The following is a 27,594-nucleotide window of genomic DNA, read 5'->3' as shown; positions in this document are numbered from 1 at the left end:
AGGTCCCAGGCCCGTTTCCGTTTTTCCCGTTTCCTCCGTTAATCCTGTATGTAAATCGCAGCCAATGGATGCCGGTGTTGAGTTGGGCTGGGATTAGCAGAAAGCGAATGAGTTTCAATTTTACTGGATTACAGAACAAAGAAAAGGAGAAAGGGACACCCTGCTCTGCAAAAACGGGAAAAACAGGAATAAACTGGGAAAAATCAAAGGAAAGCGAAACTGCAGTCCAAGGCGCGATGATCCGGATTAGGGTGTTTTTCAACGGACGGGAATTGTGAGCCGTTTCTGATGGATTAAAATCGGGGAATATTCCGGGATTGACAGCAGCAACAAGGCTATTTAAACGTTAATTGAGGTGAGATTTCGGTGCGTTTTTCGTGCGTGTCGGAGCCGCTGCGCGGTGTGCTTTTGCGGGGAGTGTGTCTTTGTGTGAGCCAACATCCAGAAATGATCAGATTATAATCATTTCTGCGGGGGACATGAAAGGAAAAGTGCTAGCGCTAGTTAGCCACCAGGCTAATTTGAAGCTAGCTCCGCCGCTGTCCTAATGTTATGATGCTACCGTTAGCTAATTAGCTAGTAGTGGTTAGTTTTGCTGGTCGTAACTAGTCCAAATGTGCTGCTAGTGACCCGTTTCCTGGGTTTTAATCCAGTCTTCGGTGTAGCCTCGCGGCTGGAGCGCGAGCCTGTGGATTTTTCTTTTTTTTTTTTTCTTTTGACAGGAAAACAGCAGCTGTCTGCTCGGGAAATCACCCCCCCGATCAGTGGAGGTTGTCCGGCTAGGACAACAAAGACAGCCGGCGGACAGAGCAGGGAAGAGGCTGGTGAAGCCGCTTCTTCCAGCCGCCGTTCAAAAGTTTTCCAGAGACTGGGAACCACTTCCCGAGGAAGTCACTGTAGTTTGGAGGGCAAACATCCCAACAGACAGACTGGTGTCCCGAAGGGGAGCGGGAGGTCCTACTGGGTTCGATCCCATCCATCATCTGTTGGGGTTTTCCCAGTTTGCCAGGCAAAGTTCACCACATCCCCAAGAATTGGAGTGGATTTGGAATTTTCTGCCGGAAATCGTGACCCACTGCTGGTTCTGACTCAGAAGCAGGTCCACGAGCTTCACAGAGAACCGGACAACACCTCCAACTGGAACATCTCAAGTCAAAAATAGTTTTTCAACAACGATTTGATTCACATCATAATTCGTGGTTTGACAACCCGATTATCTGCCCTAAAGTGGATCCAGATCATCTTGATCCGAACTTCCAGCTCAGACAGAAATTCCTGCTATTGAACAGTTTTCCAGATTCTTGGATTTCTTCCAGATCATCAAGTTAAATGAAATCTGTGTCCAAACCAACAAGTAAACTAGAATGAATGTCAAATCCATTCACATGTTAGTTTCCTAAAGTTCACCACTGTTGTTTTTCCACATCCAAAGAATCCAAAGGGAACATTCTTAGAACATTCTAGACACTGGATGGTCACATGACTTTATTCACAGTCTGTCCACACATTGGACTGGAATGATGGACTGATACATGTTGATGACATCACATGTGTGTAATCCGCTATCATGCACTTGGTCGTTTTTATCTACTAGTCAAATAACTCCACTATGTCTCAATCTAAATGGTATTCTCCAATATCGATTTAATTATCTTTTTATCTAGTTTAAAAGAGATTTTTTAATGGTTTAGTTCGATTCGATTCTGCTTTAGACGCATCCATCTGGTTGGATCGTACGCATTGAAATTGATTCGATTAATCGTTACCCCCCCTACTAATAAAGGCTGTTAAATTTGATGTGACAGGATATTTTATTAGAGTAGAATAGAATTATTACAGACTTGAGGTCCAAATGTTCACACTATAAAAAAATTAGACATACAGAAAAATTTAATCACATTTCTGAGTATTTCTTTATTCAAATCGTAGACGCAGTCAAGAGACAGTCAGTAGGGGGCCAGTACCCCCACCTTACTAGTGACTGGAGTTTGGCGTAAGGACATCGTACAACAGTGCGTGTAATTTCTTAAATCCTTGTGAATACTTCCCAATACACTTACCACACTCACAACAATGGTACGTTCCATCTCCATGACATTCTTCAAGGTGGCCGTACGCGCCTTAAGGGAACTGGATGCAGCCGCTCCACGGACCCGGACAGGTCAAGCCCCCCGTGTCCAGCGGGGAGGCCAATTGGAAACAAGTTCAGTCTAACCTGTTGGAGGATAAAAGTGTTTTTACAGTCGAAGCTTTTTCCCTCATGAACAAAACGCCGAAACTTCAAACGGTTTGTTTTGCTGATGTGAAAGAAAGAACATCTGAACCCAGTCCATCACTTTGCCAGTCCAAATAGAGCTTCTGGATTCATATGACCCGTTTGGAGTCAACCATGAGGTTCAGATAAACCCAATGTTGGAAAGTGACCACACTGAGTCTGTGGTCTTCAATGCCACCATAATCAATCGGCGTGTCTTTCCTTCATTAAAGGGAATGAAGTCACCGAGCTGAACCCGTGTTCTCATTTTATCACAAGTCCTGCTCGTCTGTGCAGAAATTACACATCCTGACATGAGTGATGACAACGCTGCAGGCTCAGCCTCGGGGAGCAAACACGCAGATGATGATGATGTTGTTGTAATGAACAGTTGCAGACCAGCCACTCCCTGACTCACTTGAAGCTGTAGATCTGAATCTGAACACAGTGAAGCTTTTGTTTTCTGCCCTCTGTGGCCTTGAAGGGTTTGCAGCCAAACATTGATGTGGAACACTTGATTTCCTGACAGATATGTCGTTTTCTTAATACTTCACTTCTTCTCAGGAATGTGTTGGGTTTTTTAAAAAAGAAGGTCGAGGGTTATCGGAAAATGACCCTCGGGAGTAGAAAGGAGAATTTAGATTTGGAAGTTTCTAAATGCTTCGGTTTGATGCAATGGAAATATGAGTTTGTGGAAAAATGCGATGGGTGTTTTCCGGAATTTTCCATACATGTAGAAGAATTTTAAACTAAACTATTTTGTTTGTTTAAAACATTAAGAGGTTCGAACTCCAGATGGGTCCTTTCCGTGTGGACTACACTAATGAATGAAGACAGGCTGCATCAGGTTAATTGGTGACTGAATTGCCCCCAGGCGTGAATGCAAGTGTGTGTGAAGTTGTGTTGCCCTGGGATGGACGAGTGAATTGTCCAAGGTGTACCCCGCATTTGTCCAGTTGGTGGGATAGGCTCCAGCAACTCAGTGACCCCAAAAGAGATGAGGTTTGGTAAACGGATGGATTAAAGACATGCTATTAATGTACTCCGCTGATTGTGTTCATCTAGTTTAGTGTTGCTCAATCTCATCACCACGGACTTTCATGCTCCTGGCTTATAATGTCAGCTAATTGAAGCATATGAAAAATGAAAAGAATGGAGCCAAGCACTGAGCCCTGGTGCACACCAAAACTGACTTTGTCATGTTAGGAAGATTCAACTGAACCGTCACTTTATTGCCGTTGAAGTTCTGGTCTCTGCTTGAGCGCAGTTTGGTGAGACGCTGCACATGCGTACATGAGCAGACATGTGGTACAATTTGGGCGCATCTTTTGACACGGTGAAGCTTAAATTCTCCAAATCTATAAACCCAATTATGCAACTTCCTCTGTGGTGTTTACACTCACTCAGAATAGCTCACCGTCGTTCTCGACCAATCACAGTTGGACAGCAGGTTGAAGACACTGGCTGTAGAGTTTGTGTTGTGCTGACAGTTGTTCTATTGTCATATCCTGGATATGATTGTACACTTACACGTCCGATCCGGCCGTTTAATCAGATGGTTCGTTCCTTTGACCGACCAGTGAGACCAATCCTGATGTCAAAATATGGATTTTCTGTATATTTTCTGAAGTTGGTATATTTTCTGAAGTTGTACGGCGCACATATCACGTTCAAATTACGTAATTGATGCGCAAATCACTAATGATTTGCATATAAAAGGCGCAATAATCACGCGCTGTTCTATACCAATTGCTTAACACCGGTCACAGAGAACTGGAGAAGCCGCTCGGTCGAGAGGGGAAATTTGGTCCAGTTGTAATTTATTTTGGGAAGTTTTTCATTTCACCCACGGTTCATGTTGTAGGTTGACTAACGTTTTCTTTGCGTGGTTAATTCGTACCTCTTTCGTGGTTTTAACGTGTTTCATTCGTGACACATTTGTGAAGATTTAACGTAAAGAACCACAACTTTTCTCACTTTTTCCACGTATATTCACGTATGACCAATTTTTATCCGTGCTATATGTGCAAAATGTACGTATGGGTGTGTGACATGGCTTTTAAAGTGTGTTGGTTTGTTCTCTCTCAGCTCATTTACATTCAGCAGAACAACCAGTTCAAACAGACAACGTTAGATAATTATACTTTGTGGGGTTGAAGCTACACCTGATTTAGCTTTAGCCTTCACCTGAGCAGCCACTCAATGAACCAGAACAACATCTGGGGGGGGGGATGAATATCCTCACTGGTTCACTCATCTCTGATCTTGCAGCAATTTTGTTCTCTCATGTGTTAATTCCGTGTGCATTTGTTTAGCAGAACCCGACTGGATTAACAGCCAAAGATATTCACAACCAAATACGTTTATTCACAACTGTGAAATACCCACGCCAGGTTTCTTCCAGAGCAGGAAGATCCGGTTTCTTTGATTGGATGATCTTGTATCACAGATCCAGTTGGGAATTTCTAAAACTTCCAGCGGTCATTGGTATTATAGTGAAGTGGATTAGAGCAGGTTGGAGAAAGCTGCTGCCCGTAGACCAAAGAGGTTGCCACCTTTGACCATGGTCCCAACTGTCCTTACGGGTGAATATGGGCTGTCTGTGGGGGAAACATATCTGTCACAAGAACAGGCAGATCCAACGGCAGCAGGTTTATTGGCTCAGCTAAAAGTCCACAAAGATAAATCTGGGTCAGGCAGGCAGGGTTCAATGACAGGCATGAGGGCATCAGAGAAGTAACAGGGGTAGTCAGGATCCAGATGAGAGTTTGGGGCAGGCGGCAGGTAGAGTCGGAGGCAAAAGAGGGTCAGGAGGCAGAAGATCAGGTCCAAATACAACACTCGTTAATGAAGGCAGAGTGGCATAAACAATACTTTACACTGAGTGAGGCTCAGTACAGTGCTTCAGTAGACTGTGGTTGGTTGGGTGAATGAGAGTCCGGTGTTTGGCATCCAGGAAGTGTTCGCTGGGGCTGCTGGGAGATGAAGTGCATTCGGTACTCTGGAGACTGCTCCCGCTGGTGACGAGAGGGGGAGACCGAGCTCTGACTTCTGCCAATACCAAGGTTGTAGACCACTCAGGGACCCGGTAGGGAGAAAATGTTCACTCTTCACATTTCACAATACACTTACCTCATGACAATGGCACATTCCATTATCATGACGTCCCTTGAGGTCACCACTGGGACCCTATCTGGACGGGTCAAGCCCCCGGTAGGGGTGGATGTGATTGGGGCTTTACTGACTGCAAGCCTCAGAACTTCATGAGGCTGTCAGACCAGCTGAGGAACAGTAGGAGGGTTTCCATGACCAAGCAGCTGCATTCAATCATCCATCACTAATGTGGTGAGTCCAGCTTTTCCATCTGCATGGATGAATCTGGGACTTCTGGTGGAGGGAGAATTATAATGGGGAGTTGTTTGTAAGGAGCTGGGTTTCCCTCTGATTACGTCACTAGATGAAGAGATTTCCAGGCTCCTAACTTTATGGGAGTTAGGAGCAACCCAAAAAACTCTGATGTTCTCATCCAACTTTAGCGTCTGACCTTGGAAATGACCTTCTGGACGAACGGTCAAACATTCCCACGAACCCTCCTGAACCTGTGGGAAACCGTCATAGCGGCGTAGGATGGGTCCTCATGATGACCCCAATGTTCTTTTCTGTTAGCTTTACAATTAACAGAATGTAAAAACACTGGAAGGTCAGATAAGTTCTATCAACTTTACACTATGATTAAAAAAAAGGAAGGTTTTTATCTCCAAGTAGTTTCTCCTTCAAATGTGCCTTTGTATTTTTGCACTAATTGTTGTTTATTTTATGGATTTATTCTGAAAAATCATCAGATGAACCAAATTCTTTTAGGACAAAGAACAGAGGGTTCGTCTGAGCTGAAGCTGTAATTCTACAAGAAATCAGGAGATTTTTGATCTATCATGTGAATCCCATTTCTCTGAATCGTCTGCAACTTAAATGAAACAATGTTTGACTGTTTATTTCGCAACATTTTAAAAGCAAAATTTTCCATTTCATCTTTTTAAATGACAACTATTTGAGAACTAAATTTGTTACTGTTCTCGTAAATTATTGAATTAATTTTCGGGGACTTTTTTGTCATAATTTTGCGACTTTATTCTTACAACATTTTGAACTTAATTCTCATAATTTCATAACTACTCTCCGCAAATTTAAACTTTTTTTTTCTCATAATTGTACAACTTTATTGCAGTAAAATGAAGAGTTTATCTAATGGTTTTATATCTTTACTCTTGTAGACCTTTTTCTCCTATATTTTCTTCGTTTACGGTGGCTCTAATACTCCGTCGTATGTAACTGCGCTCCAGGTTAGTGCTGCATGTGGAAATGTTCCCTCCATGATCATTCATCAGCTCTGGGTTTTCCGTCATTGTCGTGTTGGTAACAGATCTTCCAACGCGGTCCTATCAGTTAGTATAGAGGAGTCTGCATTAGTTCAGTATTTGGACAGAACAGTGTCTGTCCTGGACTAGCGCTGAACGTTTCTGATCTCTGCTCTGACTCTTCAGATCTCCTTTATCGTGGATGTATTGGTTTGTCCTAAAACGCCGGCAGTCGGGCAGTTTGCCCAGGACTGCTGATGGATTCATCTAAACCAGACCAGGAGTCTGTCTGTGTTTGTCTCCGGCTGCAGCAGCGAGCGGCGCTAACACATCGTTGGCTTTGTCAAAACAAAACTGTAAAGTCCTCAAACTGTTGTTGACTCTGAAAATGAGGTGAACTTTCCTCAGATGAACTGTCTGGAGGAAATCCTTCACCGCTAAGACTCGTGGGCGTGTTAACTCTTTCTGACCATCCATTCATCTGTTCATCCCTCCTTTACGGCGTTCGGCACGGCGTTACCCAGAGCCTCTGCTCGTCCCGGTTTCCTCTCCTCAGAGCTGCTTCCTTCGCTTTCTAAAAGCGTGAGGGAAAGAGGCCATCTATTTCCAGCCTGTAACGATTTAGGAGGGGGCTAATGTTTGCTGTGGCCCCCCAGGGGAGGCAGATTTAGATGGCCAATAGGCTTGGCACGCTGGTTGTGCTGCAGCTGAATCCCACCACACCCACTCTCCTGGTCTCTATTGAGTCCGTGGTCGGGGCTCGCCAAAGGCTAGCATAATGGCTCAGTGTCTGGAGAGATTAAAGGCCAGAGCTGCATTGTTCAAATGCCCCGAGATTAGTTTCCAAGGAGACGGGGTTTCAGTTGCCATGAAAACATAGTGCCTGGCTTTAGCCGAGCCGCTTCCTATCTGTTCGCCTCTTTGCTTTCCTAAATGGGGTTCGGTTGGCGGGTTTTATTCATGACGGATGGTTCTGCTGCAGTCGGACTGGGCGGCGCGTCTGAAGCTGGAGGACTCGTCCTGACCACCCTCAGTCAATACCGCTTCTACTGCGCCATCTGTCAAAGACGGAGAATCAAGTGTCATATGCCGTCGTCTGAGTGCTCTGATCATCTTCAGCTGCCAAAAGCAAACCGGACGTTCTGGCGTCTTGATGGATTGGACTTTTAGCCTCCTAGGAGCATCATAACGGAATCGGGCGTGTCCGTCACATGACCCATCTCTGTTTTTTAAGAACATCCCTGAAGAATTGGCTGTAAAGGCCTTTAGAGCTTTAGATCCTGATCAATCTTGAACATGTGATCTGGTTAACACCTTGTTCATGATTGGTCGGAACAGTCCAGAGCTTTTCTGGTTCAGTTTGTAAACAGGAAACAGCATGGAGGAAATGAACAGGCGGGAAAAGTACAGTTTGATTCGATTTCTGTAGTCTGTAATGCATCAAGATACATTTTTATTTCAAAACAACAAAAAGCAAATGTATTCAGTGTATGAGTCAAGAATATTTGGAAATTCCACTTTAAAACACTTCAGATTTTCTTTTCTGGCTTCTATCTTGTTGAATTTTGTCTTTTGGCATTTTCTTTCATTTTTTTTACGTGTATAATTAAAGCTTTTCAAATGTGTTACTAAGTTTCCTTTTCTTTGAATGAAGTCTGTTTTTTTTGTTTTTTTTTTATACTGTATTCTCAGTTGTTCAAGAGCAGCATCTGGGTTTGCTGAAACAGCTTCTGCGTCAGACACTCAACGTTGTGACGGTTTTCTCTTACTGGTTCTTTTTTATTTGAACTCTTTAGGAATCTTATTCTCATGTTTTTGTTATCTAACTTTAAGTAAGTAAAGTAAGTAAATGTTTATTTCTATAGCATCGTTCTCAGATGCAAGCACAAAGTGTTTTACATTAGTAAAAAAAAGCATGAAATCAAACAGGAAATCAGAACAATCATGTCATTTGTAGGATAAGCAAAGGTTTAGTTGCAGTAAAAGACGATTTTAAATCAACAAATGAATAAAAACCTGACTTTTGAACACTCAGAGTCAGTCTGATCCGAAGATGAGGGTCAACCACTCGGTGTCCAGATCTGCTCTGGTTTTACTGCAAGTTTTGGGAATAGTTGGAGGTTTTTGGTTTGTGGACGAGATGAAGAGTAAAGGGTTAAAAGGTCAACAATGAATACAAGCGTTTTTCAGTCTAAGGCAGGAAATCTCCAAGTCAGGTCTGAATACCAATGGTTTTTAATCTGGACACATTTCTCAGGTTGTTTTGAACGGCCGTCCAGAGACGTGGATTTGTCAAACGTCACCTCAAAGTTTCCGACCTTCCACTGTGTGCTACAGCCAAACCCGGCCAGTGTGACATCACCCATAGGAAAACATCCATCTTCAGCCAAATGAAGTCAATTCAGTCGCTTTTTTTTTCAAGAAAGACGGTGATCGGGCTGAACCGGACTGAAGCTCCGTTTACACACGGGTTCAAGCGACAACTTTGCCCAAACGTGCATAAATGCGCGTTTTGGGCTGTGCGTCCAAAACTCTTGCGTTCACACGTAGCTATGCAGGTTTTTACCGCCATTTTTGGGCTTTACCTACAAAACAAGCTGCCATGGAATGCGTGTTGAAGTTAAACCAGGTAGAACCCTGACCAATCAGGGCCTCCTCCAACTGTAAGGGGCGGACATGCGCTGGAAAACTGTTCAAGAAGAAAAATAAGCCCCTCCCAGCTTGTCCAGTGTGAACACCGTGGGCGTTCATCATCACATTTAAGAACGTGCGTTGAGCTCGTTCTTGAACGCACATCAAATGCCCGGATTATGCGTGGCTTAAGTCAACATTTGGACCACTTTCACCAATCAGGAGTGAGCTTGTTAGAAGGCCACACCCCTACCATATGTAAGCAGGCTACACAAAATCTGTCAAGGCATCAGATCAAGAATGTTTATTCTGCTCAATAGAACGAATGAGTGACAGCTGTTTATTTATCTATAGAAGTCTCTGGGATTTGGAGCTACTTCCTGTTTGGAACGCCAGGGGGGAGGGGCCACTCAGTCCAGTTCTCAGACTGAGGTTTACTCGTGCCGTTTAGGGTGACTTTCTTTCCTTTGATCTCATTTTCCCTCCCTGATGTTCTGTTGTTCTTTGTTTCTAATCGAAGCTCATTTTTGCCTGCAGTCAAACCTGCGTTGAATGGCGGCCGCTGCTGCTGCTGGCGTGCGCGGTTGCCTCCTGAATCCCGCCTCTCTGACTCCTCCTCCCCCCCCTGTGCTCCTTGCAGAGGCATGGCTCAGATGAGGAAGCTGGCCTGTGATGGCGTCAGGGTGAACTCCCGCAGCGACCTGCAGGCCCCGCTGGTGTCGGCCAGACAGGAGATCCTCACCAGCCTGGTGTCCGCCCTGGACTCCGTGGTACGTTCAACAGGCGGACCCACGCCGGGATTACGGGAGAAATACAATTCAGAGCAAAATGTGGGGAATGTTGTTTGCAGGCCAAGTGTTTACCGATTATCTGCAAACAAAGGTTTGGCACAGCCGTCAAGATGGTTGCCATGGTGACAGTGGTTTCCCCAAATTAACGTGCAGGAGTTGCAGCAAAATCCCAGAAGCGTTCATGAAGGTCAAAGGTCCGACATTCTGTCAACTTAGTGCTGCCCAAAGGAAAAAAAGCAGCATTTCGTTTCAGCCTCCACCTGTTGCCATGGTTACAGTAAAAACAAGCAAATGTTTGAGATCAGACCAAGTTTTTTTTTTTCTACCAAATTTCTATTTGCTCTTTTTCTGGAGGTCATTTTGATGACAGTCTGGATGACGTGAACTTTAACTGTTATCTTTTTCTATTTGAACCCGATTGGAGCGGCCGCTCTGCCAAAAACAAGCATCAGTTTAATAATTATAGACCAAAATCATCCCTTTTTCACACTTTTCTAAATAGATGGAGAAAAGATTTGCTCTCAAATTAAACTGTTTTCTTAAAAAAAAAACAGTGATTACCTGTCAAACAATTTGCATTGAGATCACAGAGATCTAGGCCGATGGCCTTAATGGAGTTAACTTAAAGAAATGCAGCTGCAAAAGATGAGAAGCGATATGCAATCCCAGCTTATGGACTTACAAAAATCCTTTGATTGAATACATGGAAGCCTGCTGTTTTCCAAAGATGCTCCTATAGGATCAAGAATTTCCATCAAGAAAACCATTCAGTCCAAAATGATTCTGTAAAATATACACGCGATGAAGGCATTTTGAGTTCAAACATGCCGGATTCAGACAGTACATCAAGGAAAAGGTTTAAAAAGCTGAGATGGACACAAAGGTGTTTAGTTTTAGGACTTTTTGAAGCTCATTCCAGACTTTTGCTGCTGCATGTTGGAAAGATAATTCTCCATATCTTGATTTTATTTTAGGAACATGATAAGCTGGGCCGGGCGCGTGCAGTGGGGGGGTCAGAGAGGGTTGTTTGTACCAGATAGGGTGGAGACAGACCCATTCAACAGTAACCGATAAACAGATACCAGTGGGTTTTTTCTCTGGTTTTGTCAGGTACAAATACAAACAACAGTGATGAGTGTGAAGGGAGGCCTTTGGTATGAAATGCAGAGCGGTAGATAACCCCCCACCTTCTGAAGGGAAGGTTTAGGAGCTGATCTATAAACGACAGCACCATGGTCAAGCATTGGTAGGATGGTCATTGGGACCAAAGGCTTTCTAGCAGAAAAAGTGATGGGTGTGCATGGGATAAGTATCAATTATCTTAAAGAAAGAAAGCCACGTTTAGACTTTTGAATGTTACCTACTTCTGTGGTGTGAGAACAAAGGACTAAGACCCAACCAGAAGCCCAGATCCTTACATCCAGGAACCTGTTCCAGAATAGTCCCATTTAAGGTGGGGATGTTTGCTTTTTTTAAACGACATGACTTTAGTTCTGTGTGTGTTCAGTTCGAGCCTTAAGGAAGACAAAGATTCCTGAATTGAGGTAAAAGTCTCCTGAAGTGATGCTGCCTCTGCCTCTTTGAGCAGGTAAATTAAGGTTATTAGTGGAGTCCCCCAAGGATCTCTCCTTGGTCCTTTTACTCTTCATTATGGTTATTAATCATAACTCCAAAGTTTCTAAAATAATTCAAACTGTTGTTGTTTGTGTTCACCTATCCAACACAGATATAGCTGAATGAAGGGAAACCATCAGGGAAAAATTGGTTCACAGATCAATTTTCAGCTATGAAACTTAACAGTCACCAAGTTAACATTTGTTAAGTCAGGGAAATTGAATCATGATTGAAGTTCAGATGGAAAACTCATATCAACCAACGGTACTTAAAAAGGAAGATGAGTGAACATTTTGAATTTCACTCTGCTTTTTTTCTACCTTATTTTACCACCCAGAGGTCTGGAGAAAAGCTTATTCTGCCCACACGAAGCCGTCGTTTCCACTGCAGAACAGAACCGTTTGAATTATCAATAGAAACGACTTTGTCAGCATCGGATCCCACATCCGATCCCAAAAGGTGTTGAGCATGTCCCCCCTCCCTGCGTCTTTGTGTTCCAGTGCACGGCCATGTCGAAGCTGAATGCTGAGGTGGTGTGCGTCACCGTGCACGAGGACAGCGTCATCGCCGTGGGAACAGAGAAGGGGAGGGTCTTCCTGAACGCCAGGAGGGAAATCCAGACTGACTTCTACAAGTTCTGCCGTAAATTCCGATTGAAATGCTTTTCCCCCGATCCATAATCCGTCCCATCGTAAGCTCAGCGGCAAACATCGACACTCAGGTGCAACCAGGAGATGTGAAATGTGTAGCGTTGAATGTAAAACAAACTCGTCTTTACCCAAAAACAGACTGTTCTCTAAAAACTAGACAAAAAACGACTAATTCTGAGTTCAGCCCAGTGACTGTAAGTAAGAACTGGACTGAGTCGGTGTGACATCATCCATAGAAAACGGGATCAATTCAACTAAAAGTCAACTCAGTCACCATCTTTCCGTGATACGGACGCCACCATGTTGGAGCCAGATGGCGTCGGTAAGCATCGGTTTGAGTCATCGTTTCTATGGCAACCACTCCCGCCGATCAGGAGTGAGATTCTTAGAAGTCCACACCCCTCTACCAAGCAGGCTCCACCTACTTTTATTGAGGCACCTGATTGGTCAGTTTATAACATGAATAACTTGAACTACAGAATAAATATCATGGAAAAAATTAGGATCAACAAAGAATATGTACAAAAAAATAAGGTATCAGTTCTTCTGACCAATAGAATGACTGAGTGTATTTTTTCTACAGAACTTACATTTTTTTATTGATTGACAAGCATCAGTAAAGTCTGAGTTTCTGCTTGTTGTCATGTGACCTCAGGGTTGCCATGTCTGCCCAACGCAGCAAACTGTCACACCAAAGAGCCGGAGGCTGACCCGAGCAAAGCGAGTAAGGATGGAGAGCTGGGGAAGCACAGAGCTCCGTCAGAAGCCCCCCAGTCCAGCGTCTTTGTCCTGAGGAAGATGGTGGAGGAAGTCTTCACCGTGCTTTACAGTAAGGAGCCGCCCGCTCAGGCGTGGCGAGGCGTTCGCCGTGGGTTCATGAGGGTCATGCGATGTGCAGGTGAAGCCGTGGGAAAGAGCAGCCTGGTCCCCGTGCCTTACGAGACGATCCAGAAGGACCCCGGCTGCGTGGTGGCCCACGGTTTGCCCGACGGAGTCGCCCTGAAGAAGCCGTCGGAGTACGACACGAAAACGCTGATGAAGATCCTGGAGCAGAGCCACCGCATCCACTTCACAGTGCAAAGGTGGGTGCAAGGGATTGTGGGTCCACACATGACAAACAGCGTCTGAGACACAGAACTCTCAGATTTATCCTTGCGGGGATTTCCATCAGCAGCAGAGAAACCAGACGTGTAGCTGAAGCTTCAGGAGGAAAAGAGGGAAAAGGAAGGAGCTGCTCTGTTTCTGCAGAACGATGGAGACGCCTTCAGATCCAGGATTTGATGCCTCAAAGAGAATAAAAACGTCAGACATCCGTCCCTCTGCATGGGTGCCAGTTAGCGGGTGAAGCAGTCTGTGGGTGGAGTGTTGGCGCTCCTGGCTTTGCTGCAGACACCATCAGCAGATTGTTTTGCCACACTTCTCCTTCTCGTTTGCTCTGTTTTAACCCGTATTTATTGGGCGTGAAGTGGTCCCTGCTGTCGTCTGTCACGCGTCTTGGCGGGATTTCCTGACTCTGTGAAATGATGAGAACTTCCAGAGCTTCAGCGCCCGTTCGGGCTGGAATTCTGACGCTCCAGAGGCCACACAGATGTACATTTCAGTGCAGACTTTGCTGCGGCTCGGCTTCATTCTTGTCCTTTTTTATTTTTATTTTGTGCAGTCAAGCGAAGGATTTGTCCCGGGAAGCCAAGTCCAGCAGCGACGTCAACCACAGCTCTGTTCCCCAGAGCGGTCCCGCTCCGGTGAAACCGGCGCCGCAGAGTCAGGCCGCCTCCAGCAACTCGGTTCTGTCAAACTTCCTGTACGGCATGCCCATGTCCTCCAAACCCTCTCCCGATGGAAAGCTGGACTTCAAACCCGTTTCGTTGCTCAACCTGGGCAAAGACAGGCCGAGTACCTGGAGCGCGGCGGCAGAGAAGAGCTGCTGCGGGAAGGACGCCGTCAGCTCCGGTAGGTAGAGTCTGCACTGCAGCGCCGTCTGCAGGGAAGCTGGGCTAAACCCTCTTTCCATTTGCATTTGCAGATGAGCGGGGGCCCGGCGAGCAGGGTCAGAGCCCCCCCGGCATCCACATCTCCAAGAGGCTGCTCTTCTCCATCGTGCACGACAAATCCGGTGAGTCTGCAGGAAAACTGTCTTTGCTGTAAATGCACGGCAAAGCAGCTGTAGGGAAAATGGCAACGCCCCCCGTCAGAAAAATGCAACAACCTCAAAGATTTAAATTCAGAGGCTAACAAGCTTCAGATGAAGCACCAACACACCGAGGAAGTACAGAGCTTCAGAAAACACTTCTCCGCTGATATTAGAGTCAAGCTTCAAGAAGTTTCAAGAGGCTTCAAGAAGCTTCAACAGGCTTCAAGAGGCTTCAGGAAGCGTCAAGAAGCTTCAAGAGGCTTCAAGAGGCTTTGGTAAGGTTTCAAGAGGCTTCAAGAAGCTGCAAGAGGCTTCAGGAAGCTTCAAGAGGCTTTAGGAAGTTTCAAGAGGCTTCAAGAAGCTTCAAGAGGCTTCAAAAAGCGTCAAGAAGCTTCAAAAGGCTTCAGGAAGCTTCAAGAGGCATTGGGAAGTTTCGATAGGCTTCAAGAAGATTCAAGAGGCTCCAGGAAGCGTCAAGAAGCTTCAAGAGGCTTTAGGAAGCTTCAAGAGGCTTCAAGAAGTTTCAAGAGGCTTCAGGAAGCGTCAAGAAGCTTCAAGAGGCTTCAGGAAGCTTCAAGAGGCTTCGGGAAGTTTCAAGACGCTTCAAGAAGCTTCAAGAGGCTTCAGGAAGCGTCAAGAAGCTTCAAGAGGCTTCAGGAAGCTTCAAGAGGCATTGGGAAGTTTCAAGAGGCTTCAAGAAGCTTCAAGAGGCTCCAGGAAGCGTCAAAAAGCTTCAAGAGGCTTCAGGAAGCTTCAAGAGGCTTCGGGAAGTTTCAAGACGCTTCAAGAAGCTTCAAGAGGCTTCAGGAAGCTTCAAGAGGCATTTGGGAAGTTTCAAGAGGCTTCAAGAAGCTTCAAGAGGCTCCAGGAAGCGTCAAGAAGCTTCAAGAGGCTTCAGGAAGCTTCAAGAGGCTTCAGGAAGTTTCAAGAGGCTTCAAGAAGCTTCAAGAGGCTTCAGGAAGCGTCAAGAAGCTTCAAGAGGCTTCAGGAAGCTTCAAGAGTCTTCGGGAAGTTTCAAGAGGCTTCAAGAAGCTTCAAGATGCTTCAGGAGGCGTCAAGAACCTTCAAGAGGCTTCAGGAAGCTTCAAGAGGCTTCAGGAGGTTTCAAGAGGCTTCAGGAAGCGTCAAGAAGCACAGCTCTAATGTTTTTCTATGTTTTTATGTCCTTCACTCCAATTTATTCTTTAGAATAAATTTGACCTTAAATGGATCATTCTTCAAAAAACAATTCACCAAAATCCAAACCCATCAGGCAAAAAACAGTGGTTTTGAAGTGGAGAGGTTCGAGTTTGTAAAGTTATTTTCATCCTTTTTATGTTGACTTTGGGTGAAAGGACACCAATCAGCTATATTGAAAACAATAAATATAAAACTCCAGTTTACATATTTTATTAGTTAAACAAACCAAAAACGGTTTTGTCCGGTGGTGAAGTTTAGGTGAATTTGTTTGCATAACAGTGATCAGATTCTGATTTTTCTTTTGGTTGAGAGTCAGTCGAATGTTTGGACAAAAATGGATCAAAACGGTGATGTTATAGAACCAGAGTCCATAGAACCTGCAGTTAAAAAGACTCCAAACACGTCAATTGTTCTCTCTTTCCACGCTTTTGGAACTATTTCGGTGTCTGGTTAAAGAAATCCTCAGACTTCTGAAATGAAACGGTGTTTTGAAACGTTCAGCTCTGTGCTTTTTGTTTCCAGAAAAATGGGACTCGTTCATTCGGGAGACGGAGGACATCAACACGCTGAGGGAATGTGTGCAGATCCTGTTCAACAGCAGATACGGTGAGGCCAGCCTCCGCTTTCAGCCTTTTACGGCTGGACTGTGAGGCCAGAGCGCTTCGCTGTGGACCTGTTCTCCATCCGTCCTAGGACTCCAGTCGTGTCTGCCAACCGTTTTAGCTCAACTTCCAGATTGAAGCTAATTCCAAACAGAATGGAGCCAGGTCAGTACATTAGGTGACCACAAGGTGGCGCTATAAAAAGACCTACAGTCCTCTCCTGTGGAGAGTTTAAAAAATGTAGCTCATCTTTTAATTTCCTCTAGGAGCTTAAAGTTGAGGAATCAGGTGAAGTTTCTTTGATTGACAGGAGGATCGTAGATTTTTCTCAAGAGGCGAGGAAAGCATTTCAATAAACAAACTCCGGTTCTCTGTTAAAGGTTTAAGACAATTCAGATCAAAAGGGCATTTCAGAGTATTTTTTAATTCAGATCACTGTGAATCAGGAGCAGATGAAAAAATGCCGTTTGTATTTGTGACGTAGAAGAAAGGCTGAGCGGGCCACAAGCTCCCCGCTCTGCGGCCTCAGCAACGGGGAGGGGAAAGGGGGCGGGGTCGCTCTGCGCTTACAGTCCAGCCCACAGTCCTTGAAAACGAGCCAAAACTTTGGCTCAAAGCGCCATAATGATACCTGAAAGACCACACAACAGATCAAAAGATGGTCTGAGTTTTCAAGTTCCCATCATGCTTTGAGATCACGCCGTCTTCTCGTCTCTCTTGCAGCGGAGGCTCTGGGTCTGGATCACATGGTGCCTGTCCCCTACCGCAAAATCGCCTGCGACCCTGGAGCCGTGGAGATCATCGGCATCCCGGACCAGATCCCCTTCAAGAGGCCGTGCACGTACGGCGTCCCCAAGCTGAAGCGCATCCTGGACGAGCGCCACTCCATCCGCTTCGTGGTCAAAAGGTGATGGAGGCCCTTCGGAGCTCGCTCCCTGAGCTGCAGCGTGGGCATCGGGCTCCACGTTTGGGCCGCTTAAGGGAGACTTGGTGGCCCGTTTGCGACATCGAATCCTTCAGGCCGCTATCAGGAGGGATTGACGACGGGATTCAGATGGTCTTTGTTCCAGGAGATGCAGCTTCTGATTTGTTGGTCTTAGATTTGACGTTTTCAGCTGCTGGTAGTTATTCTAACGTGATGAAACTCCGTTTTCTTTCCTCCTTTTTGGATCATCTCCCAGTAAAACGTGCGGCTTTCCTTTCCAATCCAATCCACTTAAAACGTTTGTTAGTCTTTAAGGCTGTTCTGCTTTTTTAGGATCAAAAACCCTCAAAGAAAAGAGACTAAACCGGCCTGAATGACCCAGGCGTGTCTGCAGGTTGATGGATTTTCTTTAAAATGCAGCAGATTTGACAGAAATGTTAGTTTGAAATCTTAGTTTGGACAAAAACGTGTCGACCTTGTTAGTGTTTTTCTGCAGACCTGTCAATAAATCTCATCAACTAAGACGGAGGATTAGTTCAAGTTTTGAAACACAAGTCAAACATTTACGAAAAAAAAGTTATTTATTTACGATTATTAGACTTGGCCAAACTTTGGACTTTTTCCTTGTAAATTTACATTTTTTAAAGTTGTACATGATTTTACTTTAGATGTACGACAAAAACACGAAAATTTACACGAAAAAAGTTGTTCATTTGTGAGATTTTAAGTTGTAAATTTCCAAGTTCTTTTCTTTCATTTCTGACTTAAATCTCGTAATATTCCTTTTTTTATTTGGTGGTACTCCGCATATATATATATATATATATATATATATATATATATATATATATATATATATACATATATATATATATATATATATATATATGTTATCCGCTCTTACTTTGGTAAACGATCTATTGGCTTTTCAAAATAAGACGCAGGGACTTTTGGTAGAACGGTGAGGATGAAGGGATTTTCTGCTGTTTGTGCTTCAGCATCAACTGAAGCCTCAGCGGGAAACAACCTGCCGCTGAAACGGCGACCGAACCACGTAAAGGTGTTTAGTTCTGTAGTCCTTCTGTGGTTTTCTGGTTCTGACTCTCTGGCTGAGATGAAACGTTCGGTGACTAAAGTCCCGTCTCTGCTTCTTTCTTCAGGATGTTCGATGAGAGGATTTTCACCGGTAAGAGTCTCAGTCCTTCTCTTTTTCTGCCAACTTCATTTTCATCTGCATGTGAGCTGCCGTCTGGCCCAAATACAGAGTCACCCGCTCCCCAGCTCCCGTCCTCGGCGTCTCTAATCACCCGCCGAGATTCTGGAAATTGTCTCCATCAAGCAAAGATTTCAAACGTTACCAGCACATGAGCGTCCTCTTCCCCAATGACATCGTTTCTGGCGGCTGCAGAGAACCTATTTAAAGGAAAATCTCATGATTGCACGAGCGTCTGCTCACCACAATGACATTAGGCGTTGTGTTGGCGGGGCGTTTCGGATTTAAAGCAAACGTAGAGATTTCTAGGATCCCCACCAGTAGATTGATTGACGGCGAGTTTGACGGGAAAAGTGTCGAGTCAGCAGAACGCGGCTCACGTAACCATGGAACCGTCATCCGCCAGCATTTGGGCCAAAGCTGGAGCTCAGGGTGGGACCACCTTAGACACAACGATCCAGGTTCTACATGGTGACACATTTAAGATCTTCAATTGATCCAAAGGGATCTCCTCAGGAGAACTGAGTCTGCAGAGAAAAAAACTCTTATCAAGTTTGTGTTTCTCCTCTTTTGGCAAACTAAGTTTTTACAAATATCAGAACCGATCCTCATGATGGCTGAGAATCTTCACATAAAACATTTTTCTGACGTTTTATTTCATTCTGACATTAAATTCCTGTTTTACATCAGCTGTAAAACAGATGAGAGAAGACAGGGATTTCCTGACCTTCATCTGTTCTCCATGGTGGTTTTTATTATGGGATGCAGTTGGTTTACCGTCTGGACTGCTTTGTTGAAGCTGCCGGAAAGATTGCGAGGGAGGAGGGGAAGCACGAGCCGGGCGCCGCGCCCGAAGACGGCTTCTGCGACAGTCTTAGCGCCCCGATCGCCGCCGAGCCGGTCAGCCACGCCCACAGCAGCAGGTGGGGGGGGGCATACGCACAAACGCTGCGGCGCCGGCCGTCAGCTCCTTTAACAGCCTCAAAACCTGGAGGTTGTTCCGGCAGAAGCTCAGACGTTTACTGATCTCTCCCCACAGATCCACCAGCGCCTGTGTCAGTCCTCTGGCCGACTGCGAAGCAGGTGAACCCTCAGACCCGCAGATGTTTCAACATTTTGATGCGTCTGCGGCCGTTGGCTGCGCAGTTACCATGAGGTGTTCGATCCCCGCAGGTCCGTCAGGAGACTGCGCTCCTCTGAGGAGGATCAAAACGGAGCCTCCAGAAGGAGAAATCATCCAAATCACAGTGCCTGGTGAGTTCTTGGAAAACTAAACCCCGTCCAGAAATGTGAAGCTTCAAGGAAACCGCTTTTCCCCTCTGAAAGGAAACAGAGCAGAACAGACTTTATTCTATTGCAGATCCTGGAAACGTTCATCTAGGTCCGTCTGGAGTCCAGTTTTCTCTCCTATTTGAGACAAAAAACTATGGAAACCTATTGCATCTGGTTAAAAAAAGGAAAACGAGTGATCTCCATTCTAATTGATTCAGGTTCAAGAAAATAAAGCGGGTGGGGCAGTGGGTAGCGCTCCCGCCTCACCGGTTCAAGTCCCGGCTGAATGGGGGACCTTTCTGTGGTCAGCTGGAAAAAGCTGAAAGAGCTGAACATTTGAATAGTTGAATGGTTAAAATAGCTGAAAAATAGTAGGAGGAGTTAAGCGGCAGAAAATGGAGGAAGATGCTAGTATTCAATCATGGCAAAAATCCTTTATTTTAATTTTTAAACACGATCAAATTTGAACAGAAATCATTGATGATTTTTTTCAGGTGAAATTTCTACAATAAATCCTGTTTTGGAATGAAATACAGAACTGGATATTTGTGAATTTTAGAGCAAAGTTGTGTTTTTCTGTCAGACGTTTCCTGGTTTCGTAGGTGTGGGTCGGAACCAACCGAGCCGGTCCTGGAGCTGAGCCTTCATCTCGTCTGCAGCATAACTAGCGCTACGGGGCGGGTAGCGCCTGCGGGCCATACGACGCCGCTTTAGGCTTTAATTTTATAGTTTAACTCACATTAAAAAGGGAAAATCTCCACAGATATGATGTCATTTTGACCTCCCCCTCTGACAAACACAACTATTTCTCTTCCTGTGTAGTCCTGAGGTTTTGTTTCAGCACCACCGGAGGATCCAGAGTCGGTTCCGCTGTAACCTCTCGACTAAAAGACCTTTCTCCTGCAGACGCCGGCACAAGCGGGGAGGAGCCCAGCGAGGCTGTGAGCGAGGCCGCCGCAGGAGCGCCGTGTCCGACCACATCCTCGCCCTCAGCGCCCCCCGCTCCTCCTGCATCCCACCACCCCATGGAGAACCACCCAGGTATCCTCCTCCTCTTCTCCCAGAAGCCTCTCTGCTCGCCGCTCCAGCTTCCTCTGTCAGCCCAATGAGCTGCAGCACGTATGGCACCCTCCTCTGTCACCTCCTCAGCGGGGAATCCGCCCCGTAACACGTAGCTCCACCCTGCTCCTCTCCCCCGTTCCTCCCCCTGTAGTCTCACCTGTGAGGAGCACGCCGCATCTTCTGCTGTCCCGTCACAGCGCGGGACGCGTGTGGAGCGATGCGTCGTGAACCTCACAGATTCAGTCTTTTAGCTCCGCCCACCACATTTAGTCACAGACTAAACCAATCAGTTCTCCCAGATCTCACAGAGCTCCTCCCCTCCCATGGAACCTACCGAAAACATTTGAGCAGGCTCCGCCCCCTCGCACCTCAGTTTCCAGGCCTCAACCATGAACTGAACCAAGAAGTTCTGAAGGTTTCAGCTGAAGACGTTTGGGAAACTTTAGTTTCTACTTAAAAACAGGAAAAAAAATTGTTACTTTAAAGTCATCATTTATGTGGAAGAAATCACATTTAAAACGGTTTGATGATTATTCAGGATGTAAAAACAACATTTTAAATACAACAAAAACGTTATTCACCCCAGGATTAATGTTTCAACGATGCACCTCTGATGTTTTTAAAAATAACATTTATATTCAACAAATCAATAAAAATCTGATAACTAAATCAGGGGGAAAGACAGATCTTATCAGTCACTATTATTAATAATTTCTAATAAGATTATAATTTAAAAATGTAGGTTTTAATTAAAGTTTTAGATTGTAATGATGGAAAATCTGAAGATAAGTAACTTTAACCCCCAATGTACGTGGTTGTTATGGTGATTTCTGACGGAGGCGGAGTCATCTTGGAATCGTCATGGAAACGGTTATGATCAAATGTCATGTTTGATTCTATGCGCTGAAAAAATAGATATAAACATTTTAATCAACTAAAATATCGCTGCAATAAACTCCTCAATGAGACAAAGCTATAGCTCCAATGCTTTTATTTTGAAAAACAGAGACACAGAGAGAGGAGTTTGAGATCAGCTCGTCCTCGTCGCACCGTTTGTTTCCATGAAGGAGTCTGCTCAAAGGGATATCGGTCGTAGAATTCAGGCGTTCTTTTTTGTTTTTCTTTGGTTCTTTTCATTGTTTCTCTGTTGAAGTTTTCTTTTCTTTCGCCAACGACCCCTGAAGGAGAGCGATGCAGGTGAGTGCAGAAAAATAAAATCCACTCTTCGTTTATTAGAGCCGCCAGTTCCCCGAAGAATTCCGGGGGTGACGTGAATCCGAATCCCCGGTTCAAGCTGAGCGAAACGAAACGACGTGAACATGATAGGAATGTGGGCGTGGTCAACAAAAAACCTCTGTTGCCAAGAAAATCCAAAAAATTACTATTGCTGATGTTTTTAAAATGTACATAGATCTGTTTGTCACTTTCAGGCAACCAAAAAATACAGTGGTTGCTATGGAGATAAAACCTATAGGAAGCCACCATTTTGAAAGCAAAGTGCAGCTCTGACCAGGGGGGTATAGTGGGGTGTTCAGAGGGAGACCAGTCAAACACAGCGGTGGTAGTGTGATGGTATGGCATTGCTTTGCCATCATTCAGTGATGATTCTAGACGGAGAAAGTCCTCCGTGAGTTCAAGGTTCATCAGATTTGGAGGAAACAGGTTCGTTTCACTGTTTTGTTTGTGTGATGTGGACGTTTGTTTCAGCTGATTAGCTTGATCTCAGTAAACATGGAAACTGTATGAAGATGATCACAGATAAACACAACCGGGCCCCCCCCAAAAAAAAAGCCTCTGAGATGCAGGAAGGACATAAAACTCTGGAGTTTCCTCAGGAATCCTCCCGTCTCTCCACTGATTTGTGCGCTTTGCTCCTGCAGCTGAAGCGCCGTCACCCGGAGCGTCCTCCCAGAGCGTCTGCAGACCTCCTGAAGGTGGTCCCGTCGCCCACAGAGACCCCACAGTGCAGCAGAGAGGAGGGCTGAACCCTTTGACCGAAGAGCTCTTCTGTCCCGCAGGAGGAACTCTGCTGGAGGACATCGGGGAGATGATCCTTCAGCTGCGGAGGCAAGTGGAGAGCCTCTTCGGCATCAAGTACGGTAAGCTTCCCGTCGTCATGGAGCCCCAGAGGCGGTGGGGGGCAGGCGGTTTCCTACCAGAGGAGAGTTCTTCATCTACCAAACGTCTCCCTCCTCTTCCTCAGCTGAAGCTCTGGGCCTCACAGAAGTCACCAAGGTGCCGTACTCGCGGTTCCAGATGTACCCGGAGGATCTGTACGTCACCGGCCTCCCAGACGGGATCTCCCTGCGGAGGCCCAACTGCTTCGGCGCCGCCAAGCTGCGGAAGATCCTGGCGGCCAGCGGTCAGATCCAGTTCGTGATCAAACGGTAAGGAAGCTTTCAAACCCGCCTCCCAGAAGCCCCCGGCCGGCCGGGTGTCTAAACGTCCCGTCTGCTCGTCTTCAGGCCGGAGCTTCTGACCGAACAGGTGAAGCAAGAGATGCCCCCCCTCCCCATCTGTGACGCAGGTTAGTCCCCGCCCCCCTGGCTCGGACCTTCACTTCAGAGAAACCTTTAGATTCTAGTGGAGATGGTTCCCTCCTTCAGGAAGCACGTTAGCCACGAGAAAAACCCCAAATGGCGGCCATTTTTAAAGATGGCAGCCATGCATTTAAAATGGATTTCCGTGACACCAATGTCAACAATGTGCCTTTAATGAAGTAAACGGAGTCTTTTAACTTGAAGGGAACAGACAGAATACTATTAAGTACATATATTGTATTCACATTTTAAAATCGTGGATGTTTTCGTGGCAAACTTGTCTTTCTGACAGAGGTCCATTCAAGCCAAATTTGGTGCTATTTATTATTTTGGTTTCCATTATTTGGATTAAAGATTAAAAAGAAAAAAACAATCAAATCAATCTGCCGATCAATAAAATCAATATTTTCAGTCATGATTTCACGAATTCCTAGTATTCAGGTTTATAGATCCAGAACTTCTGATGTTTTTATGGAGGTTTTATCATTGATATGTGTTGATGTGAACGGCTGCACAGTTCTGTGCAGAGAACCCCTGTTTTGGACTGTACCAACTGTCCAGAAGCTGGAGGTGGCATTAAGGGTCTCTGCCCCCTGAACCTGAAATCATTTCTAAAAGAAATGTCCAAATGATGGAGTTGAAACTCTGCTGGATGTGAGGTTGGACAGTTCTGTGTATGGATGGGCCGCTTTCTGGGCCCGGACTCTCTATGGGACTTTACCTGATTGACTGAAAGGTTAAACAAAATTAGGATTCTGTCAAACTACCGGTAATCATGGTTGATTTTAATAAAATGACTTTTTGTGATTTGGAATCTGTAAGAAGTGTTGGAAGGCTCTTCACTTGAATGACGGCGCGTTCACTTTTCCGGTTTCTCTGGAAAATGGGCCTCTTTTCACAGAGCTGATGGTTTGTCCACGATGGGGGGAATGAAGAGTTTCCCTTAAATGCAGAGGTTTGTGCTCAGGCTAACGCCACGTTTTTGCTTTGTGACTCCGCCCCTGCCATGACGCCACCATGGGAACCACAGAGAGTTTGTCAGAAAGGAAAGAGGACACTCAGAACCGCTTTCCTTTGTTCAGATTCTTTTGTTCTAAACGTTTCTGGAGGTTTTAGAACTTGTAGAGTTTTTCCAGAATCTTTCAGGAACAAAGAAACGTCTCAAACGTTGAGGATCCACTTGTCTTTGAAGTCCCAGTTTCAGGAAGACGTTCCGTTTGAAGCTGAGGTGTTTTTCTGCAGAGCTCGACGCCACGGACGCCACTCCGGTGACGCCAGAAGACTCTGCAGCCGTTTCCAAGAAACCCGGATTCTCAGGTGCGTCCTCGCCGCCCTGCGGTTCCCTCTGAATGCTGGGGTTCGAACCCTCGTCCGTTTGCCTCCGCAGACTGCATGGAGTCCAAGCTGTCCCGCATCGACCTGGCCAACACGCTGCGCGAGCAGGTCCAGGACCTGTTCAACAGGAAGTACGGGGAGGCGCTGGGCATCAAGTACCCCGTCCAAGTGCCTTACAAGAGGATCAAGAACAACCCGGACTCGGTCATCATCCAGGGCCTCCCGCCCGGCATCCCCTTCAGGAAGCCCTGCACCTTCGGCTCCCAGAACCTGGAGAGGATCCTGGCGGTCGCCGACAAGATCAGCTTCACCATCACCAGGTCTGAAAGCCGCCGTCCGTGAACGCCGCCTCCCCAGACTCACACCAGCAACCAGACTGCCGTTTTATCCTTAGCCCCGCCCACATGTTAGTTGACTGATGACATCATTAAAAGCGTGTTTATCCTGAAAGCTGTTTTTTTATTGGTTTTCAGACCTTTTCAAGGACTCATCCCCAAACCAGGTACGTCATTCATCTACGCTCTTCAGGAAGGAGTCTCCAAATGCTAAAGTTTATCCCCCCCTCCCCCCGTCAGCTCCTCGCCGAGTCACTCTACTAAAAAAAGCCTACGCCGCCATCAGTGGTGAGGAGACGCTCGATCGTCGGCAAGCCTGAAAAGTTGTTGTTTGCTTCTTCATCGTCCTCATTTCCCGACAGATGAAGACGACATGAGCCGCATGGGGGAGAAGGTGGTGCTGCGGGAGCAGGTCAAGGAGCTGTTCAACAAGAAATACGGTATTTCTGGGCGGCGTTCCTCTGGGCGCGCCGTTAGAGCCCCCACACTTTGTCACGATACTTTTTAGTTGTGTGTCGACAGTTTTCCAGAAAACACAGAGTTGGGAGACGTTCCAGTCAAATGTGTCTGACGCACAGGAACACGCGTGTGCGCCGCCTCCACTGTGTTCTGTAGGTGAGGCTCTGGGCCTGGACCGCTCCGTCGTGGTGCCGTACAAGCTGATCCGCGGCAGTCCGGAGTCTGTGGAAGTCGGCGGCCTTCCAGACGACATTCCCTTCCGGAACCCCAACACCTACGACCTCCTGTGCCTGGAGAAGATCCTGCAGGCCGCAGACAAGATCACGTTCAACATCAAGAGCCAGCTGCAGTGAGTTCAGACGGAGCCTGGCGCTCACTTTTGCTTTGAGATCTGTCAATATTGAGCAGAGACAACAGCTTGATGCCGATGCTTTCTCCTGCTGTCACCTGCAATGACGCTGCTTTCTGTCTCAGGCCTTTTGCGGAAATCTGCAGCCACGCCTGCAACACAGGTGAGTGTCCGCCCAGGTGTGGGGCCACGCCGTTGGTCGGGGCTGGAAGTCACGCCTCTGCTTCTCATCTTCAGTGGGAACAGACGCCTCCACCAACCGCCGCAAACGCAAACGAGTCCAGGAGAGCAGCCGAGTAAGCCCCGCCTCCGACCTGGCCCCGTCGACCAATCAGATTCCAGTCATGGTACGTCGTTGTTAGTTTTCTATGAAGTGCTGCTAAATCCAGAGGAAATCCTTTGAACTGTTGTTGGGTTCCTAAACGACAGTAAGTCTGTTTTTTTGTCAAATCTGAAAACATTCCTCAAATTTACCAGAGGATCAGAAATGATTCATGAGGCTTAAACCAACTGTATAAAAGCGGTTCTGATCCGTTTTACGCAAAGATCAGAAACACAGAAACGCTTCAGGATGTGGATGGAATGATATAAATACTGAAATATTAAGTAAAGCATTGCCCGGGCCAGGAGGGCCTGATCATGTGACTGGTGTCTGAATAAAAACCTTTAGTGGATCCAAACCTGCAGCAGATTGTGCGTTTCCCCTGGAAAAGCGGCGATGTTTTCCTCCCGGCGCTGTGAGGAAGTGACCTCCAGAGCTGCGTTTGTGCCTCCGCAGCAGTGGCCCATGTACATGGTGGATTACGGCGGCGTGAACGTTCAGGTTCCCGGGAAGGTCAATTACTGAAGAAGAACTGCAGCAGGACGGGATGATGGGAGGAGGAGGAGGAGCAGCTGAATGTACGCAGGTTTTCTTCAACCATCACCTTTTGTTCCTTTTTTTTAACATTAATGATAAAAAAAAGTCCCGACTATCTCATCGTTTGCCTTCTCATCTTGGTGTCCATCCACCGACTCGACAAAAACGCCTGACGAGCCTCTGGTCCCGAACTATTTCACATATTTGTACTTCTTATTTATTCTATTTATTGCAATCTAACACGACGGGCAGGGATGTAAAAAATCTTCTTCTGTTGTCTTTGAGGAACTATCAGCACACTGAGGAGCCGCTTCACCCCAGTTCAGATTCATCCGCAGCAAAGGGCCTTTGAACCTGTAAATAGGTCATTAAAGTCAGCCTGAATGTATCATGTAAAGACTGCTCTGTTCTTCTGGACTAACTATTTAATATGCTGTACCTTAACGCCATTTAGGCCTTTCAAATAAAATGTGTTGCCTTGCACCTCAGTTCTCTCCTCCTGTCGTATGTTCTGACGTTTGTGAAGGGAAAGACCGAACCGTGAAGAGAATGGACCAGAACACGCTTCCATCAAGAAGGGGCATGTCCCAAGTCCGGCCGGATGCTGTGATCAGCCATTGAGAACAGGGGGAAACGGTGTCACATGACCCCTCGACGACACGTCTAGGTCTTTTCTAAGATGTTGATGAGGGCTGGTAGAGAAGAGTTGACCTCTGAACTTTAAAGCCGCCTTTGAACAAACATCAAAGGGTTATGAAAAGTTGAAATAAAGTCTACGTTTTATTTTCTGTTTTCTTTATAAATTTATTTACCGTAAAGAGTCAGAGTTTTGTCTCTTCCTGCTCACAGATTTCCATTGATGAGTTTACAGAAAGCGTTCAGCACTAAATCATGTGGAACATTTCAGATGAACTCAGGTTTTTGTTTTCCAGACTTTTACTTTTTTTTATTTCTGCTCAAATTCAGTCATTTGGGTAAAAACGTAATCAGCTGTGATTCTATGTGAAGAAATGAAAACGTTACTAAAAGGGTTCAAGG

General features: G+C 45.9%; 1 protein-coding gene across 3 annotated transcripts; it reads left to right on the top strand.

Annotated features, from left to right (window-relative positions):
- gtf2ird1 (GTF2I repeat domain containing 1) lies at window positions 1-27,044 on the top strand. Of its 3 annotated transcripts, none has more exons than XM_011483969.3 (27): window positions 1-355; window positions 9,595-9,692; window positions 9,881-10,010; window positions 12,146-12,287; window positions 12,951-13,124; window positions 13,194-13,377; window positions 13,956-14,245; window positions 14,319-14,408; window positions 16,128-16,211; window positions 16,931-17,114; window positions 18,293-18,318; window positions 19,145-19,268; window positions 19,385-19,428; window positions 19,519-19,599; window positions 20,524-20,658; window positions 22,560-22,778; window positions 22,883-23,066; window positions 23,145-23,206; window positions 24,462-24,536; window positions 24,607-24,874; window positions 25,028-25,056; window positions 25,130-25,177; window positions 25,252-25,329; window positions 25,505-25,697; window positions 25,823-25,860; window positions 25,935-26,044; window positions 26,476-27,044. In XM_011483969.3, the coding sequence occupies exons 3-27, from the start codon at window positions 9,885-9,887 to the stop codon at window positions 26,542-26,544; spliced, it is 3,057 nt and encodes a 1,018-aa protein (XP_011482271.1). In that variant the 5' UTR covers window positions 1-355; window positions 9,595-9,692; window positions 9,881-9,884; the 3' UTR covers window positions 26,545-27,044. The 3 variants fall into 3 exon arrangements, with proteins under 3 accessions (XP_011482271.1, XP_011482269.1, XP_011482272.1); XM_011483970.3 differs by lacking the exon at window positions 9,595-9,692 and having other exon boundaries at window positions 3-355; window positions 22,560-22,613; window positions 22,698-22,778; XM_011483967.3 differs by lacking the exon at window positions 9,595-9,692.
- The last annotated feature ends 550 nt before the right edge of the window (window positions 27,045-27,594 follow it).

The sequence above is a fragment of the Oryzias latipes genome, chromosome 14, assembly GCF_002234675.1.
Source record: "Oryzias latipes chromosome 14, ASM223467v1".
In the NCBI taxonomy this organism is placed as follows: Eukaryota; Metazoa; Chordata; class Actinopteri; order Beloniformes; family Adrianichthyidae; genus Oryzias; species Oryzias latipes.
The sequence above is the reverse complement of the archived record's forward strand: the minus strand, read 5'-3'. Positions and strand labels throughout refer to the sequence as shown.

Coding starts and splice junctions, on each gene's coding strand:
- gtf2ird1 (XM_011483967.3), top strand. CDS start 9,885: ATGGCTCAGATGAGGAAGCTGGCCTGTGATGGCGTCAGGGTGAACTCC. Junction 12,288..12,950: donor TGACTTCTACAAGTTCTGCC/GTAAATTCCGAT, acceptor ATGTGACCTCAG/GGTTGCCATGTCTGCCCAAC. Junction 25,698..25,822: donor AACATCAAGAGCCAGCTGCA/GTGAGTTCAGAC, acceptor TTTCTGTCTCAG/GCCTTTTGCGGAAATCTGCA.